The sequence below is a fragment of the Monodon monoceros genome, unplaced genomic scaffold, assembly GCF_005190385.1.
Source record: "Monodon monoceros isolate NGI ecotype Baffin Bay Population unplaced genomic scaffold, NGI_Narwhal_1 Super_Scaffold_4, whole genome shotgun sequence".
NCBI classification, from domain to species: Eukaryota; Metazoa; Chordata; class Mammalia; order Artiodactyla; family Monodontidae; genus Monodon; species Monodon monoceros.
The window spans coordinates 54,131,977-54,150,750 of NW_021703781.1; the positions used below are offsets into that span (position 1 = coordinate 54,131,977).

The following is an 18,774-nucleotide window of genomic DNA, read 5'->3' on the forward strand; positions in this document are numbered from 1 at the left end:
TTGAAAGAATTCACCTGTGAAGCCATCTGGTCCTGGGCTTTTGTTTATTGGAAGATTTTTAATTACAGTTTCAATTTCAGTGCTTGTGATCAGTCTGTTCATATTTTCTATTTCTTCCTGATTCAGTCTTGGCAGGTTGTGCATTTCTAAGAATTTGTCCATTTCTTCCAGGTTGTCCATTTTATTGGCATACAGTTGCTTAATCTCTCATGATCTTTTGTATTTCTGCAGTGTCAGTTGTTACTTCTCCTTTTTCATTTCTAATTCTATTGATTTGAGTCTTCTCCCTTTTTTTCTTGATGAGTCTGGCTAATGGTTTATCAATTTTGTTTATCTTCTCAAAGAACCAGCTTTTAGTTTTATTGATCTTTGCTATCGTTTCCTTCATTTCTTTTTCATTTATTTCTGATCTGATCTTTATGATTTCTTTCCTTCTGTTAACTTTGGGGTTTTTTTGTTGTTCTTTCTCTAATTGCTTTAGGTATAAGGTTAGGTTGTTTACTCGAGAGTTTCCTGTTTCTTAAGGTAGGATTGTATTGGTATAAACTTCCCTCTTAGAACTGCTTTTGCTGCATCCCATAGGTTTTGGGTCGTCGTGTCTCCATTGTCATTTGTTTCTAGGTATTTTTTGATTTCCTCTTTGATTTCTTCAGTGATCACTCGTTATTAAGTAGTGTATTGTTTAGTCTCCATGTGTTTGTATTTTTTACAGATCTTTTCCTGAAATTGATATCTAGTCTCATAGCGTTGTGTTTGGAAAAGACACTTGATACAATTTCAGTTTTCTTAAATTTACCAAGGCTTGATTTGTGACCCAAGATATGATCTATCCTGGAGAATGTTCCATGAGCACTTGAGAAAAATATGTATTCTGTTGTTTTTGGATGGAATGTCCTATAAATATCAATTAAGTCCATCTTGTTTAATGTATCATTTAAAGCTTGTGTTTCCTTATTTATTTTCATTTTGGATGATCTGTCAATTGGTGAAAGTGGGGTGTTAAAGTCCCCTACTATGAATGTGTTACTGTCGATTTCCCCTTTTATGGCTGTTAATATTTGCCTTATGTATTGAGGTGCTCCTATGTTGGGTGCATAAATATTTTCAATTGTTATATCTTCTTCTTGGATCGATCCCTTGATCATTATGTAGTGTCCCTCTTTGTCTCTTGTAATAGTCTTTATTTTAAAGTCTATTTTGTCTGATATGAGAATTGCTACTCCAGCTTTCTTTTGATTTCCATTTGCATGGAATATCTTTTTCCATCCCCTCACTTTCAGTCTGTGTCCCTAGGTCTGCAGTGAGTCTCTTGTAGACAGCATATATATGGGTCTTGTTTTTGTATCCATTCAGCCAGTCTGTGTCTTTTGGTGGGAGCATTTAATCCATTTACATTTAAGGTAATTATTGATATGTATATTCCTATTCCCATTTTCTTAATTATTTTGGGTTTGGTATTGTAGGTCTTTTCCTTCTCTTGTGTTTCCTGCCTAGAGAAGTTCCTTTAGCATTTGTTGTAAAGCTGCTTTGGTGGTGCTGAACTCTCTCCGCTTTTGCTTGTCTGTAAAGGTTTTAATTTCTCCATCAAATCTGAATGAGATCATTGCTGGGTAGAGTAATCTTGGTTGTAGGTGTTTCTCCTTCATCACTTTAAATATGTCCTGCCACTCCCTTATGGCTTGCAGAGTTTCTGCTGAAAGATCAGCTGTTAACCTTATCGGGATTCCCTTGTGTGTTGTTGTTTTTCTTTTGCTGCTTTTAATATATTTTCTTTGTATTTAATTTTTTGTTGTTGTTGTTGTATTACACCGGCAAGGAGTTGGTTTTTTGTTGTGTTGTTTTGTTTTTTAATGTCGGTTCATTGGTTTGTTTATTTATTTATTTTTGGCTGTGTTGGGTCTTCGTTTCTGTGCGAGGGCTTTCTCCAGTTGCGGCAAGCGGGGGCCACTCTTCATCACGGTGCGCGGGCCTCTCACTATCTTGGCCTCTCTTGTTGCGGAGCACAGGCTCCAGACGCGCAGGCTCAGTAGTTGTGGCTCACGGGCCTAGTTGCTCCGCGGCATGTGGGATCCTCCCAGACCAGGGCTCGAACCCGTGTCTCCTGCATTGGCAGGCAGATTCTCAACCACTGCACCACCAGGGAAGCCCTGTATTTAATTTTTGATAGTTTGATTAATATGTGTCTTGGCGTGTTTCTGCTTGCATTTATCCTGTATAGGACTCTCTGTGCTTCCTGTACTTGATTAACTATTGCCTTTCCCATATTAGGGAAGTTTTCAACTATAATTTCTTCAAATATTTTCTCAGTCCCTTTCTTTTTCTCTTCTTCTTCTGGGACCCCTATTATTCGAATGTTGGTGCATTTAATGTTGTCCCAGAGGTCTCTGAGACTGTCCTCAGTTCTTTTCATTCTTTTTTCTTTATTCTGCTCTGCAGTAGTTATTTCCACTATTTTATCTTCCTGGTCACTTATCCATTCTTCTGCCTCAGTTATTCTACTATTGATCCCTTCTAGAGTATTTTTTTTGTTTTTGTTTTTGTTTTTTGCTGTACGCGGGCCTCTCACTATTGCGGCCTCTCCCATTGCGGAGCACAGGCTCCAGACGCGCAGGCCCAGCGGCCATGGCTCACAGGCCCAGCTGCTCCGCCGCATGTGGGATCCTCCAGGACCGGGGCACGAACCCGCGCCCTGTGCATTGACAGGCGGGCTCTCAACCACTGCGCCACCAGGGAAGCCCCCTTCTAGAGTATTTTTAATTTCATTTATTGTGTTGTTCATCATTGCTTGTTTCCTATTTAGTTCTTCTAGGTCCTTGTTAAATGTTTCTTGCATTTTCTCTATTCTATTTCCAAGATTTTGGATCATCTTTACTCTCATTATTCTGAATTCTTTTTCAGGTAGACTGCCTATTTCCTCTTCATTTGTTAGGTCTGGTGGGTTTTTATATTGCTCCTTCATCTGCTGTGTGTATTTCTGTCTTCTAATTTTGCTTATCTTACTGTGTTTGGGGTCTCCTTTTTGCAGGCTGCAGGTTCATAGTTCCCATTGTTTTTGGTGTCTGTCCCCAGTGGCTAAAGTTGGTTCAGTGGGTTGTGTAGGCTTCCTGGTGGAGGGGACTAGTGCCTGTGTTCTGGTGGATGAGGCTGGATCTTGTCTTTCTGGTGGGCAGGTCCACGTCTGGTGGTGTGTTTTGTGGTGTCTGTGGCCTTATTATGATTTTAGGCAGCCTCTCTGCTAATGGGTGGGGTTGTGTTCCTGTCTTGCTAGTTGTTTGGCATCGGGTGTCCAGTACTGTAGCTTGCTGGTCGTTGAGTGAAGCTGGGTGTTGGTGTTGAGATGGAGATCTCTGGGATATTTTTGCCATTTGATATTACGTGGAGCTGGGAGGTCTCTGGACCAGTGTCCTGAAGTTGGCTCTCCCACGTCAGAGGCACAGCACTGACTCCTGGCTACAGCACCAAGAGCCTTTCATCCATACAGCTCAGAGCTCAAAGACTTTGAAAGACAGCTTTGGCCTCCTGGGATCACCCCCTGCTAAGCTTTGTAAGTTCCATGTTAATCAGTTTGGTTTATCCATCTGTATCTGAGGCACAGGTTCATTGCTCCTGTTCAGGAAGGTGGATGGAAACAAGAAGAGTTCATCCAAGACTTCAGATCTGTGAAGTAAGCATGTTCTTCTTGGTGAGCTGGGATTTGACTTCAGGATATCTGACTCCAATTCCACTACTCACGGACTAAAGGATGTCACCTCTCCTTGACATCGGAGACTTTAGGGAAATAGCTTTCTGACGTTGCATTCCAAGGTTTGGCCCCTGTAAAGAGGCATCCCCTGGAATCGCTCTTATTTCTGTTACAAAGAGGGACAGCCCAATGAAAGCGATGCACAGGGCAAGGTCTGAGGAAAGGGCGCAGAAGTTCTGTGTTCTCTCTGAGCAAGCCACTCTCCCCCAGCCTCCAAGTCTTCATCTGTTTGTAGATTTTTTGATGATGGCCATTCTGACTGGTGTGAGGTGATATCTCATTGCAGTTTTGATTTGCATTTCTCTCATAATTAACGATGTTGAGCATTCTTTTATGTGTTTGTTGGCAATCTGTATATCTTCTTTGGAGAAATGTCTATCTAGGTCTTCTGCCCATTTTTGGTTTGGGTTGTTTGTTTTTTTTGATATCGAGCTGCATGAGCTGCTTGTAAATGTTGGAGATTAATCCTTTGTCAGTTGCTTCGTTTGCCAATATTTTCTCCCATTCTGAGGGTTGTCTTTTTGTCTTGTTTATGGTTTCCTTTGTTGTGCAAAAGCTTTTAAGTTTCATTAGGTCCCATTTGTTTATTTTTGTTTTTATTTCCATTTCTCTAGGAGGTGGCTCAAAAGGATCTTGCTGTGATTTTTGTCATAGAGTGTTCTGCCTGCTTTCCTCTAAGAGTTTTATAGTGTCTGGCCTTACATTTAGGTCTTTAATCCATTTTGAGTTTATTTTTGTGTATGGTGTTAGGAGGTGTTCTAATTTCATTCTTTTACATGTAGCTGTCCAGTTTTCTCAGCACCACTTATTGAAGAGGCTATCTTTTCTCCATTGTATATTCTTGCCTCCTTTATCAAAAATAAGGTGACCATATGTGCGTGGGTTTATCTCTGGGCTTTCTATCCTGTTCCATTGATCTATATTTCTGTTTTTGTGTTGGTACCACACTGTCTTGATTACTGTAGATTTCTGGTATAGTTTGAAGTCAGGAAGCCTGATTTCTCCAGCTCCGTTTTTCCTTCTCAAGATTGCTTTGGCTCTTTGGGGTCTTTTGAGTTTCTGTACAAATTGTGAAATTTTTTCTTCTAATTCTGTGAAAAATGCCATTGGTAGTTTGATAGGGATTGCATTGAGTCTGTAGATTGCTTGGGGTAGTATAGTCATTTTCACAATGTTGATCCTTCCAATCCAAGAACACAGTATATCTCTCCATCTGTTTATATCATCTTTAATTTCTTTCATCAGTGTCTTATAGTTTTCTTCATGCAGGTCTTTTGTCTCCTTAAGTAGGTTTATTCCTAGCTATTTTATTCTTTTTGTTGCAATGGTAAATGGGAGTGTTTCCTTAATTTCTCTTTTGTATTTTTCATCATTAGTGTATAGGAATGCAAGAGATTTCTGTGTAATAATTTTGTATCCTGCTACTTTATGAAATTCATTGATTAGCTCTAGTAGTTTTCTGGTATCATCTTTAGGATTCTTTATGTATAGTATCATGTCATCTGCAAGCAGTGACAGCTTCACTTCTTTTCCAATTTGGATTCCTTTTATTTATTTTTCTTCTCTGATTGCTGTGGCTAAAACTTCCAAAACTATGTTGAATATTAGTGGTGAGAGTGGACAGCCTTGTCTTGTTCCTGATCTTAGAGGAAATGGTTTCAGCTTTTCACCACTGAGAATGATGTTGGCTGTAGGTTTGTTATATATGGCCTGTATTATGTTAACGTAAGTTCTCTCTATGCCTACTTTCTGAAGGGTTTTTATCATAAATGGGTGTTGAATTTAGTCAAAAGCTTTTTCTACATCTATTGAGATGATCATATGGTTTTTCTCCTTCAGTTTGTTAATATGGTTTACCACATTGATTGATTTACATATATTGAAGAATCCTTGCATTCCTGGGATAAACCCCACTTGATCATGGTGTATGATCCTTCTAATGTGCTGCTGGATTCTGTTTGCTAGTATTTTCTTGAGGATTTTCGCATCTGTGTTCATCAGTGACATCAGCCTGTAGTTTTCTTTCTTTGTGACATCTTTGTCTGGTTTTGGTATCAGGGTGATGGTGGCCTTGTAGAATGAGTTTGGGAGTATTCCTCCCTCTGCTATATTTTGGAAGAGTTTGAGAAGGATAGGTGTTAACTCCTTTCTAAATATTTGATAGAATTCGTCTGTTAATCCATCTGGTCCTGGACTTCTGTTTGTTGGAAGATTTTTAATTATAGTTTCAATTTCAGTGCTTGTGATCGGTCTGTTTATATTTTCTATTTCTTCCTGGTTCAGTCTCAGGAAGTTGTGCTTTTCTAAGAATTTGTCCATTTCCAGGTTGCCCATTTTATTGGCATATAGTTACTTATAGCAGTTTCTCATGATCCTTTGTATTTCTGCAGTGTCAGTTGTTACTTCTCCTTTTTCATTTCTGATTCTATTGATTTGAGTCTTCTCTGTTTTTTTCTTGATGAGTCTGGTGAATGGTTTATCAATTTTGTTTATCTTCTCAAAGAACCAGCTTTTAGTTCTATTGATCTTTGCTATTATTTCCTTCATTTCTTTTTATTTCTGATCTGATCTTTGATTTCTTTCCTTCTGCTAACTTTGAGGGTTTTTTTGTTCTTCTTTCCCTAATTGCTTTAGGTATAAGGTTAGGTTGTTTATTTGAGATGTTTCTTGTTTCTTGAGGTAGGACTGTATTGCTATAAACTTCCCTCTTAGAACTGCTCTTGCTGCATCCCATAGGTTTTGAGTCATCGTGTTTTCATTGTCATTTGTTTCTAGGTATTTTTTGATTTCCTCTTGGATTTCTTCAGTGATCTCTTGGTTATTTAGTAGTGTAGTGTTTAGCCTCCATGTGTTTGTATTTTTACAGATTTTTTCCTGTAATTGATATCTAGTCTCATAGCATTGTGGTCAGAAAAGATACCTGATACGATTTCAATTTTCTTAAATTTACCAAGGCTTGATTTGTGACCCAAGATATGATCTATCCTGGAGAATGTTCCATGAGCACTTGAGAAAAATATGTATTCTGTTGTTTTTGGATGGAAAGTCCTATAAATATCAATTAAGTCCATCTTGTTTAATGTATCATTTAAAGCTTGTGTTTCCTTATTTCTTTTCATGTTGGATGATCTGTCCATTGATGAAAGTGGGGTGTTAAAGTCCCCTACTATGAATGTGTTACTGTCTATTTCCCCTTTTACAGCTGTTAGCAGTTGCCTTATGTATTGAGGTGCTCCTATGTTGGATGCATAATATTTACAATTGTTATATCTTCTTCTTGGATCAATCCCGTGATCATTATGTAGTGTCCTTCTTTGTCTCTTGTAATAGTCTTTATTTTAAAGTCTATTTGTCCGAGATGAGAATTGCTACTCCAGCTCTCTTTTGATTTCCATTTGCATGGAATATCTTTTTCCATCCCCTCACTTTTTTTTTTTTTTGAACATCTTTATTGGAGTATAGTTGCTCTACAATGGTATGGTAGTTTCTGCTTTGTAACAAAGTGAATCAGCTATACATATACATATATGCCCATATCTCCTCCCTCTTGTGTCTCCCTCCCATCCTCCCTATCCCATCTCTCTAGGTGGTCACAAAGCACCAAGCTGATCTCCCTGTGCTATGTGGCTGCTTTCCACTAGCTATCAATTTTACATTTGGTAGTGTATATATGTCCATGCCACTCTCTCACTTTGTCACAGCTTACCCTTCCCTCTCCCTGTGTCCTCAAGTCCATTCTCTACGTCTGCATCTTTATTTGTGTCCTGCCCCTTGGTTCTTCAGGACCATTTTTTTTAGATTCCATATTTATGTGTTAGCATATGGTATTTGTTTTTCTCTTTCTGACTTACTTCACTCTGTATGAGAGACTCTAGGTCCATCCACCTCACTACAAATAACTCAATTTCGTTTCTTTTTATGGCTGACTAATATTCCATTGTATATGTGTGCTACATCTTCTTTGTTTTATTTTATTTGTTTATTTAACAGCTTTATTTGGGTATAATTGCTTTACAGTGGTGTGTTAGTTTCTGCTTTACAACAAAGTGAATCAGTTATACATATACATATGTTCCCATATCTCTTCTCCCTTGCATCTCCCTCCCTCCCACCCTCCCTATCCCACCCCTCCAGGTGGTCACAAAGCACCAAGCTGATCTCCCTGTGCTATGTGGCTGCTTTCCACTAGGTATCAGTTTTACATTTGGTAGTGTATATATGTCCATGCCACTCTCTCACTTTGTCACAGCTTACCCTTCCTCCTCCCTGTGTCCTCAAGTCCATTCTCTATGTCTGCATCTTTATTTGTGTTCTGTCCCTAGGTTCTTCAGAACCATTTTTTTTAGGTTCCATATATATGTGTTAGCATATGGTATTTGTTTTTCTCTTTCTGACTTACTTCACTCTGTATGAGAGACTCTAGGTCCATCCACCTCACTACAAATAACTCAATTTTGTTTCTTTTTATGGGTGAGTAATATTCCATTGTATATATGTGCCACATCTTCTTTATCCATTCGTCTGTCGATGGACACTTAGGTTGCTTCCATGTCCTGGTAATTGTAAATAGCGCTGCGATGAACGTTGTCGTCCCCTCACTTTCAGTCTGTATGTGTCCCTAGGTCTGAAGTGGGTCTCTTGTAGACAGCATATATATGGGTCTTGTTTTTGTATCCATTCAGCCAGTCTCTGACTTTTGATTGGAGCATTTAATCCATTTACATTTAAGGTAGTTATCGATATGCATGTCCCTATTACCATTTACTTAATTGTTTTGGGTTTGTTTTTGTAGGTCTTTTCCTTCTCTTGTGTTTCCTGCCTAGAGAAGTTCCTTTAGCATTTGTTGTAAAGCTGGTTTGGTGGTGCTAAATTCTCTTAGCTTTTGCTTGTTTGTAAATGTTTTAATTTCTCGGTTGAATCTGAATGTGATCCTTGCCAGGTAGAGTAATCTTGGTTGTAGGTTTTTTCCCTTTCATCACCTTAAATATGTCCTGCCACTCCCTTCTGGCTTGCAGAGTTTCTGCTGAAAGATCAGCTGTTAGCCTTATGGAGATTCCCTTGTATGTTATTTGTTGCTTTTCCCTTGCTGCTTTTAATATTGTTTCTTTGTATTTAAGTTTGATAGGTTGATTAATATGTGTCTTGGCATGTTTCTCCTTGGATTTATCCTGTATGGGACTCTCTGCACTTCCTGGACTTGATTGACTATTTCCTTTCCCATATTAGGAAAATTTTCAAGTATAATCTCTTCAAATATTTTCTCGGTCCCTTTTTTTTGTCTTCTGAGATCCCTATAATTCAAATGTTGGTGTGTTTAATGTTGGCAAGACAGATTCTTAACCACTGGACCACCAGGGAATTCCCCAGGAATGGTTTTAAAAGGCAACATTTGGGGTGAGGGTTGCAGCTTGTAGACTTCCTTCTGATTGGTTGGTGGTAAAGTGGCAGGGTGATGTTTCAGGAATCTTAATCATCAACCTTCTGGTTCCAAACAGTCTGGGGCTAAGTGCTTGTGGTCAACATGTAGTAACCATCCTCCACCTGGGTTAGAATCTTAGTTTCTGTAGAACAGTTCAATGATATGCATCTAATTGTTACATATACCCCTTGAAGAGGAGCTAGGACTCTGTTTTATAGTTGAACTATTGTTTCTTGACTGCTTTTCCTTTGTTTCTGCATTCCCTCACTTCCCTAGTTAGTAACAGCTTGAGTCTGCTCCTTGGAACTCAGGGAAGGCCTAGGAGACTAAAGTTTTTTTCTACAAGCAAGAAAGGGGGGACACAGAGGGGTTTTTGTACACAGGAGGGCCCTGCAGTGTCCTGCTTGGTTTCAATCCCCCCTTTTCTTTTATACTCCCTTGAGGGGAACAGGTATGGGAGAAGAAAGGTCATGAAGTTTTGGATAGAGATGTTAATCATAGATTCAGCAGAGGAACTCAGTTTTAGTGGGACTCGGTTTCAGTACTTAATAGAAATTATTTTCTTCTTCAGGGTATAAATCTCAGTGGGGGTCAGAAGCAGCGGATCAGCCTGGCCAGAGCTACCTATCAAAATTCAGACATCTATATTCTGGATGACCCCTTATCTGCTGTGGATGCTCATGTGGGAAAACATATTTTTAATAAGGTCTTGGGTCCCAGTGGCCTGTTGAAAGGCAAGGTGAGAAATTATTTAAAGTGATGAAGACGTGAGGAGGGGAACACATCTCCTAGGACTGCTGGGTACTGAAGCAGATTTCCTTATTTACCTTCCCCCTGGGCTGCTGAGGAGATACAGTGTCAGACTGGTCTCCCAGGAGATGATTTGGTGAGGGCTCCCATCTTGAGATCATAGCTTATGTGGGAACTGGCTAATTTGAGCCTTATTCTCTGGCTCCAACATTGAGCCTTTTAGGATGATTAATTATGATAAAAAGTCCTTTGAGATCTGTGGTATAATAAGAACTATATTTGGTCTTTTTCACTAGGTCCTGGCACAGAGCTCCTAACCCTTAGAACTTCCTGAGTGATACTAAGAATGTCTTTTGTTATTCACAATGAGCCCCTTTAGATCACACCTGAGTTTATGCTAATGAGTGACTTATGGAGGGGCCCCTAGATAGCCTCTGGACGAGGCCGTTCCTCAGAAAGACCAAGTGATGGGAGGATTGGAACTTTCAGCCCCACATACCAATTTCTGGGGAGAGGAGGATGGGCTGGAGATCGTGTTATAAAAATTCTTGTATAAGGAGATTCAGAGAGCTTCTAGATTGCTGAGAACATTAAGGTGCTGGGAAGGTGGCACACCTGGTGAGAGATGGAAATTCTGCACAAGCACCCCACCCCCGAAACCTTACCCTATGCATCTCTTCCATTTCACTGTTCCTGAGTTGTATCCTTTGTAATAAACTGGTAAACAGTAAGTAAAATATTTTCCTGGCATCTATGAGCCATTCTGGCAAATTATCAGACCTGAGGAGGGGGCCATGGAAATCCTCAATTTATAGCTAGTTGGTCAGAAGTATGGGTGGGATCCAAGACTTTCGGCTAGCATTAGAAGTCAGGGCAGTCTTGTGGGCTCTGGGTAGCTGTGGGTTTCTGGGTAGCTGGTGTCAGAATTGAACTGTTGGACACTCAGAATTGGTTGGTGTCAGAAAACATGCCAGAGGACCCAACAATTTACCTTACTGGGACACAGGTCATCCTGCAGGTATTAGAGCTCTACTCTAAGAAGGCACTTTCCTGGAACTCTTGCAGGATGTAGGAGCACTATGCCTGGAGAGGATGACTCAATCTGAATATAGAAATAAGCCTATATGTTTTGGGTATTCATTATGTCGCAGGCCTGTGCCAAGCACTTTTATTGCATTGTCTCATTTGATTCTTGCAATGCCCCTGTGAGATAGTACAGATAAAGTGGCCAGAGCAAGTCACTGGAGCTGGTCATAGGCTTTCCTTACCATAGGCAAGTTAGCACAGTAGGCTGAATGGGAGAGGGGCTGACAGAGCCCAGCGCCCCTTGAGGGTTTGAGTATGCTTCTCACCAGTAGCAAGTCTAGTGTGAGGGCTGTCAGCACTCCATCTGTGTTTGGCCTTTTCCCTTCCAGGTTTTTTGAATGCTGCCAGTCAGAGGGTGGCAGGGTTGACTGGGCTGCTCTCCCACTGAGGCCTTTTGCCTCTCTCTTGGATCAGTGAGTCCACAGGAACTCACTCTCCCTCCTATGCCTGGTCCTGACTTCTGTCCGTAAGGCTAATTGGCTCCATTCATTCATGAACTGAATACCCACCCTGGGCCTGGTTCATTGCAAAGACTGGGCGCACTGATGAAAAGGTCTCATCCCTGCTCTCAAGTAACTTACAATCGAATTGGCAGACAAACCAAAAAGCAAGCAATAATATTATAATACAAGAATCATTTTTAATGGCAGAATATACAAACTACCGTGTAAACACTGGAGGAATACCCAATTCTTGCCTGGGGATTCAGGAAAGGCTACCAGAAGAGCTGGCTTTGAGCTGAGACTCAAAGGATGAGCATCTCCCAAGTCTTCCTGATAATAGCAACCTAGTGTCTGTGGGGCTGTGAAGTACAGAGCAGAGGCAGTGGGCTTGGGCTGTCTCTCTAGAGGCCCATCTCAACCCCCTGGACCCTATCTGAGTCTCATTACTGATCTGTGAGTGTTTATCTTTCTTTGAGTGGAATCCCTGTTTCAGTAGTCAATGTAGTCCATAAATAGACAAGAATACAAGGGATGCCAAGTCTTCCACGCCAGGCCTGGGCCAAAGACACAATTTCTTGCCCTATAATGATTCTAACATACTAAAATAATCTGGGCAGTTCCTGTTAGATCAGTTACCTGTTTAGTGAGGGGGCAGTTAGTTTTGCATGCCTCAATTATATTGATAGCCCTTGATCTCAAGTGACGTCCCTAAGCCCAACTCTTGGCTACCAGGAAGCTGGAGGAAAACGTGTACAGGGCAAACCTCATTGTCACTACAGGAAAATAACTGTGAATATATCCATGATGACAGGAGTCTCATCTTACACATGGGGTCAGGTTTTAGGATGAGGTGCTGGGAAGTAAAGAGGAAGTAAGAGATCAAGTGGTCAGGGCCACATTTTGAAGGAAAGCCCCACAGTGACTCCGTTTTTCCTTTTCCTTAGTAAGCTAAGGAACATGGTGGACACAGGGTAGTCAGCACAACTTACTATTATTTTTACAGACTCGACTCTTGGTGACACACAGCATTCACTTTCTTCCCCAAGTGGATGAGATTGTGGTTTTGGGGAATGGCATCATCGTGGAGAAGGGATCCTACAGCACTCTGTTGGCCAAGAAGGGATTGTTTGCTAAGAATCTGAAGACATTCATAAAACAGACAGGTCCTAAAGACGAGCCCACAGGTATGTAAAGAGGATTGGAACAGGATAGAACTTGGGTAGGGAAGGGGTAGAAGTAGTAAACTACCACTATTTACCTCCTGAACTGTTCAGTATCCAGTGAACTAAATTTGGAAATAAATTATCCAGAGATCCAATATCTGTTCTGTGTTTTGTGTCTCTGTAAAGAAACACAAACATAGAAACTTTATATCTCAGCCAAACTGGGGGATAATCCTGCTCATCTGGTCTCTGACATGCAATCAAAGGGCACTCTTTAGAGGATGACTGGAGATCTGGGGTGATTAGCCCTTGTGGAAGAGACACCAGTGGCACAAGGGGCCCCCTTTTAGGGAATGCCCTGCTTCTATTGACTCAAGTCACATATTCCACCCCATCTACCCAAATTCATGAGAACCACTTCCTGGACAGCTTTGTAATACCTGGTACTAATAATGTACTGCTAAACTGTTGATACGCCCTAACAAAGGGATTTGACTAATACACCAAAAGCCACTGGGTGTTCTGAACCAGAAAAAAAAATCATGGCAGTTGCATAGTCTCAGTGTGCCACAGGAATAGCCCCTACCCAATACCACTACCACTGGGGTCGCTGACTAGCCCCAGTCAGTAATGGAGCCCTGGTCTCTGGGGTCCTTCTCAAGAACCTGCCAGCAGTAGTCCTGTGCATGGTTCTGGGTATCTGCTTCAGGTAGCAGTTATCAGCAGGAGGTCAGGACTGAGAAAGCAAGATCTGGAGGGTACAGGGGCATTCCGAAAGTCAATCAGAAGAGGCAGTAACTACACAGCCTGCAAGTGGGATCACAGTCAGGCCTTGAGGTCAGGACATGTGATGGTTTAAAACCACAAGAGTCGGAAAGAAAAGCCTAAACCAAGAAGTCTGTAAGCATTGGTGGGACAGGGTGGGAACAAAGAATACGATGGTGTGGGCTATAGGGACTGGGACCCAGCCCAGGAAAGTGGGGCAGGGATCCCAGCAGAAAGGAAGGGGTCAGAGCTTTCCATCAGTCTTTATGTGCTCCAGGACAGGCCTGGAGAAAACAAAAAGTACCTGCTTGGGGACTGAAGATCTCCAGCAAAGGGTAGTGTCTGATGCTGGATGCCCCTGAGTTACTGCTCAGTCAGCCACATCACCACAACCTGGACAGTTTTCTCCTTCTAATTCTAAACTTTTTCTGATTTGATCTTCTGAGTTTCTAAGTTCTGTTTATAAACCCCCATGGGTAGACAGCCCCTTTGAAAAATCCTATCTTTTGTGTACAAAAGACAGTTTGCAAAACAGCTCATTAAACCCTTGCTCTGGGAAACATAGGCCACTTCTGAGAAGTTGTATAAGCCCCACTGCCTGGCATGCTGTTGTGTCGGCTCTGGGGCTCAAGGTACAGACTACAAGATGGTAGAATAAAGGGAAGGTCAGGAGGGCAAAGGTTACCTGTATCAACATTGGCTCTGTGTATTTCTTAATTAGCTGCCATAACAAAACACTACAAATTGGGTGTCTTAAACAACAGAAATGTATTGTCTCACAGTTCTAGAGGCTAGAAGTCCAAAATCAAGGTGTCAGTAAGATTGGTTCCTTCTGAAAGCAATAGGGAAGGATCTATTCCAGGTCTTTCTCCTAGCTTCTGGTGGTTTGCTGGCATTTGTTGGCATCCTTCATATCAATCTCTGCCTTCATCTGCACATGGTGTTATACCTTATGTGCATCAGTGTCCAAATTTCCCCTTTTTACAAGGACATCAGACATATTGGATCAGGGGCCCATGCTAATGGGCCTAATAAAGATGTTCTCTATTTGGTGAGAACTTTTCTTTAGATCCTTAGACATGGTTTCCTGTTGTTCTTTGAATATATTTATCAGAGCTGATTTAAGTCTTTGGTAAGTCCAACATCTGTGCTTGCTTGAGTACAGTTTCTTTTGACTACTTTTTTCCTGTGTACAGTCCCATACTTTCCTGATTCCTTGTATGTCTCATAATTTTTGTTGAAAACTGATCTTTTTCTTTTGAACATCTTTATTGGAGTATAATTGCTTTACAATGGTGTGTTAGTTTCCGCTTTATAACAAAGTGAATCAGCTATACATATACATATATCCCCGTATGTCCTCTCTCTTGTGACTCCCTCCCACTCTCCCTATCCCATCCCTCTAGGTGGTCACAAAGCACTGAGCTGATCTCCCTGTGCTATGTGGCTGCTTCTCACTAGCTATCTATTTTACATTTGGTAGTATATGTAAGTCCATGCCACTCTCTCACTTCATCCCAGCTTACCCTTCCCCCTCCCTGTGTCCTCAAGTCCATTCTCTGCGTCTGTGTCTTTATTCCTGTCCTGCCCCTACGTTCTTCACAGCCATTTTTTTTTTCTTTTAGATTCCATATATGTATGTGTTAGCATACGGTATTTATTTTTCTCTTTCTGACTTACTTCACTCTGTATGACAGACTCTAGGTTCATCCACCTCACTACAAATAACTCAATTTTGTTTCTTTTTATGGCTGAGTAATATTCCATTGTATATATGTGCCACATCTTCTTTATCCATTCATGTCGATGGACACTTAGGTTGCTTCCAGGTCCTGACTATTGTAAATAGAGCTGCAATGAACACTGTGGTACGTCTCTTTTTGAATTATGGTTTTCTCAGGGTATATGCCCAGTAGTGGGATTGCTGTGTCATATGGTAGTTCTGTTTTTAGTTTTTTAAGGAAACTCTATACTGTTCTCCATAGTGGTTGTATCAGTTTACCTTCCCACCAACAGTGCAAGAGGGTTCCCTTTTCTTCACACCCTCTCCAGCATTTATTGTTTGTAAATTTTTTGATGATGGCCATTCTGACTGGTGTGAGGTGATACCTCATTGTGATTTTGATTTGTATTTCTCTAATGATTAGAGATGTTGAGCATTCTTTCATGTGTTTGTTGGCAATCTGTATATCTTCTTTGTAGAAATGTCTATCTAGGTCTTCTGCCCATTTTTGGTTTGGGTTGTTTTTTTGATACTGAGCTGCATGAGCTGCTTGTAAATGTTGGAGATTAATCCTTTGTCAGTTGCTTCGTTTGCAAATATTTTCTCCCATTCTGAGGGTTGTCTTTTCGTCTTGTTTATGGTTTCCTTTGCTGTGCAAAAGCTTTTAAGTTTCATTAGGTCCCATTTGTTTATTTTTGTTTTTATTTCCCTTTCTCTAGGAGGTGGGTCAAAAAGGATCTTGCTGTGATTTATGTCATAGAGTGTTCTGCCAATGTTTTCCTCTAAGAGTTTTATAGTGTCTGGCCTTACATTTAGGTTTTTAATCCATTTTGAGTTTATTTTTGTGTATGGTGTTTGGAAGTGTTCTAATTCTTTTACATGTAGCTGTCCAGTTTTCTCAGCACCACTTATTGAAGAGGTTGTCTTTTCTCCATTGTATATTCTTCCCTCCTTTATCAAAAATTAAGGTGACCATATGTGCGTGGGTTTATCTCTGGGCTTTCTATCCTGTTCCATTGATCTATATTTCTGTTTTTATGCCAGTACCATACTGTCTTGATTACTGAAAACCGGTCATTTTAAATAGCATAACAATTCTGGAAATATGATCTCTCTCCCCTCCATCCTCAACCAGGGTTTGCTTTTGTTGTTCCTCCTGTTTAGTTTCCTGAACTGATTCTGTTAAGTCTACTTTCTTTGTCTCATGTGGCCATAGAAGTCCCTGCTTGGTTGGCTTAGTGGTCAGATAACGATTGAACAGAGATTTCCTCAAGTGCCTGGAACCGATACGTCACTCAGCCTTTGCTGAGGGGCTCTGTGGGGATGGGGGGTGGGGGTGGACATGTCTGTTTAACATGCCAGCAGGCGATTTATAGTTCTGCCTCAGCCTTTTTTCCCCGCTTGCACAGAGTCTGAAGGTAAGCCAGAGGTAAGAGAATAGGACATTCTCAAGTCTTTCTTGGGTTGGCATGTGTGCAACCCTACATATGTGTATGACATTCTCGATTGCCAGGAATATATTGAAGATATCAAAGCTCCCTATGGATATCTTATTCCCCAGGTTTTTTTTCCTCTTAAGTTCTTGGTCAGTTTCTTCTTTGCTCCAACTGTTATCACTGCCTCAGGCAGCTGTGATGTTAAACAACTACTGCTGATTGTTAGAGCCAACTCCAAGTCAGGTTCTGTAAAGACAAGCCCTGTGAATGGAGTTTTCCAGGGAACTGCCAGACAGGTCAAATAATGACAGTTCTCCAGAAGTGAGGTTTTGAGCATGCTCTGAACCCAGGCTGTTCCTTCCAGCAGCTGCTAGGCTGGTGATTTTCATGGTTACAGTGAATGTGTGGCTGTTGGTTTTCTAGGCTACAGCAGATCTAAGGAGAGGGGAATAGGAATAGGGTAAATTAAACTATTACAAAACTTTTCTTTCTGAGATTTAGCCATTTTTCTTAAATAAATGCTCCTTAGATTGTGGCAAGCCTTTGGTTAATTTCAAAGTTACGGAAAATTTGATTTTGACATTTTTTGGCTAGTATGCTCACTGCTTTTACAGAGGTACCAATTTCTGGAGGTCATAACTCTACCATTTTCACAGACCAAGCTGTTTTACCTTTTATTTTCAGGATATGTTTTTTAAAACGCTTTAAATTAATAAAATTTCTCAAATTATTTGAATTTCAAGCAGAACATTTTAAATTTACACTCACCTTTTTAGACATTTCTGGGGATTATGACTCTTCTGTTTGTCTACTGTAATCCTTAAAAGTTCTTTCCTGCTCCAAAGGAACTTACAAGCTTCTGGGAATATTCTTCTCCTTTTTGACCGTTTCTCTTCCAGTGGAATATTAACTCACCTCTCCTTTATCCTGGTAATTTTCAATGAGATGTCCTAATAAACAGTATTTCTGGAGTAAAAGATTCCAACCTGTGTGTACATCTGGGATCTCTTATTAAGACCAACAAGATCAGAAAAGACTTTTCTTCTTGTTCATAGGGCTATGACAGCTCTATGCAGCAATCTCCCTAACCTTTGATTTGTCTCCTAGTCAATGAGGACAGTGAAGAAGATGACTATGGGCTGATGCCCAGTGTGGAGGAAATCCCTGAAGATGTGGCCTCCTTGTCCATGAAAAGAGAGAACAGTCTTCATCGAACATTTAGTCGCAGGTTGGTCATATATTCAGCTGGCATCCCCCATCACTTCCATAGTTCCAACTGATCATTCTCTTTTTCTCTGTGGACTTTTTCTGAGTGTCCACATGGACGCTCCCAGCTCTTTTGTTTCTGTGCATGTGGAGGAGGGTTGGGGTGGTGTTTCCCCCATGACCATCTGCTCTGAAATGCACTTTGATGTGAGCAGAGCTACTGTGACACCTGCTTGCAAGAAGACCCTTGGGATGCATCTACATGCTCAGGAAAGCTTCCCCTCTCAATCTCTCAGTTCTAGGTCCAGTAGCAGGCGTCTGAAGCCCTTAAAAGACTTGAAAACTCGGAATGTGAATATCCTGAAGGAGGAGGAAGAACCAGTGAAAGGGCAAAAACTAATTAAGAAGGAATTCATACAAACTGGAAAGGTAAACACCACAGTAAAAAGTACCATTAGAGGTGATATAAGGCTTGGGATTTGAACATTTTTAAGTTTGATGACTTGAATACATATCTACAGAGGGATACGTCTTGTGTGCTTTGCCAGTCTTTAAATTTATCATTGAAATGTTAGCAGAGGCTCTGGGCTTTTTATCAAATTGTATTTCCATGAAGAATGACATGTTCCCTGTGAATATCCTCATACTACACTTCATGAGTGTTTGATTCCATTCTGATAATGTGGTAAAAACAAAAATGCTTTGAGATGCAATTCTGGGAGCCAGAGAATACCAATATATCAAGCTCATAGCACACAATTCAAATTAATAAAACTTAAAACCAAGCTCTTAAATTTAAGATCTTAACTTAAACATTAATAAAACAAATTCCAAGGTCTGTGGTATAGCCTTATCTGTCCCACTCTGTTTTTATATCTTTTCCTCTTAATTGTATCTAGAAGCTCATTAATAATCTGATGGTTATTTACCCTGCATTATATTTCAGCATTGATTATTATCATCCTGGCCCAGTACAGAAATGTGATCACAGACTACCAAATTTTGCCACCGGCTCTCCGCTTTCCAAAGGACTGTACTCCC

At 40.7% G+C, this 18,774-nt stretch overlaps 1 protein-coding gene across 7 annotated transcripts in view; it reads left to right on the forward strand.

The window, feature by feature from the left end:
- Nucleotides 1-18,774, forward strand: part of ABCC2 (ATP binding cassette subfamily C member 2) — a 100,162-nt gene that overhangs the window by 35,210 nt on the left and 46,178 nt on the right. For all 7 annotated transcript variants that reach the window (XR_003797084.1, XR_003797085.1, XM_029245761.1 and 4 more), the window contains 4 exons: nt 9,733-9,900; nt 12,444-12,624; nt 17,635-17,755; nt 18,030-18,162. Coding sequence is in view for 5 of the 7 variants with exons in the window: in XM_029245761.1 (XP_029101594.1) it covers nt 9,733-9,900; nt 12,444-12,624; nt 17,635-17,755; nt 18,030-18,162 (603 nt within the window). In the remaining 2 variants the exon portion in view is untranslated. The remainder of the gene's footprint in view (nt 1-9,732; nt 9,901-12,443; nt 12,625-17,634; nt 17,756-18,029; nt 18,163-18,774) is intronic.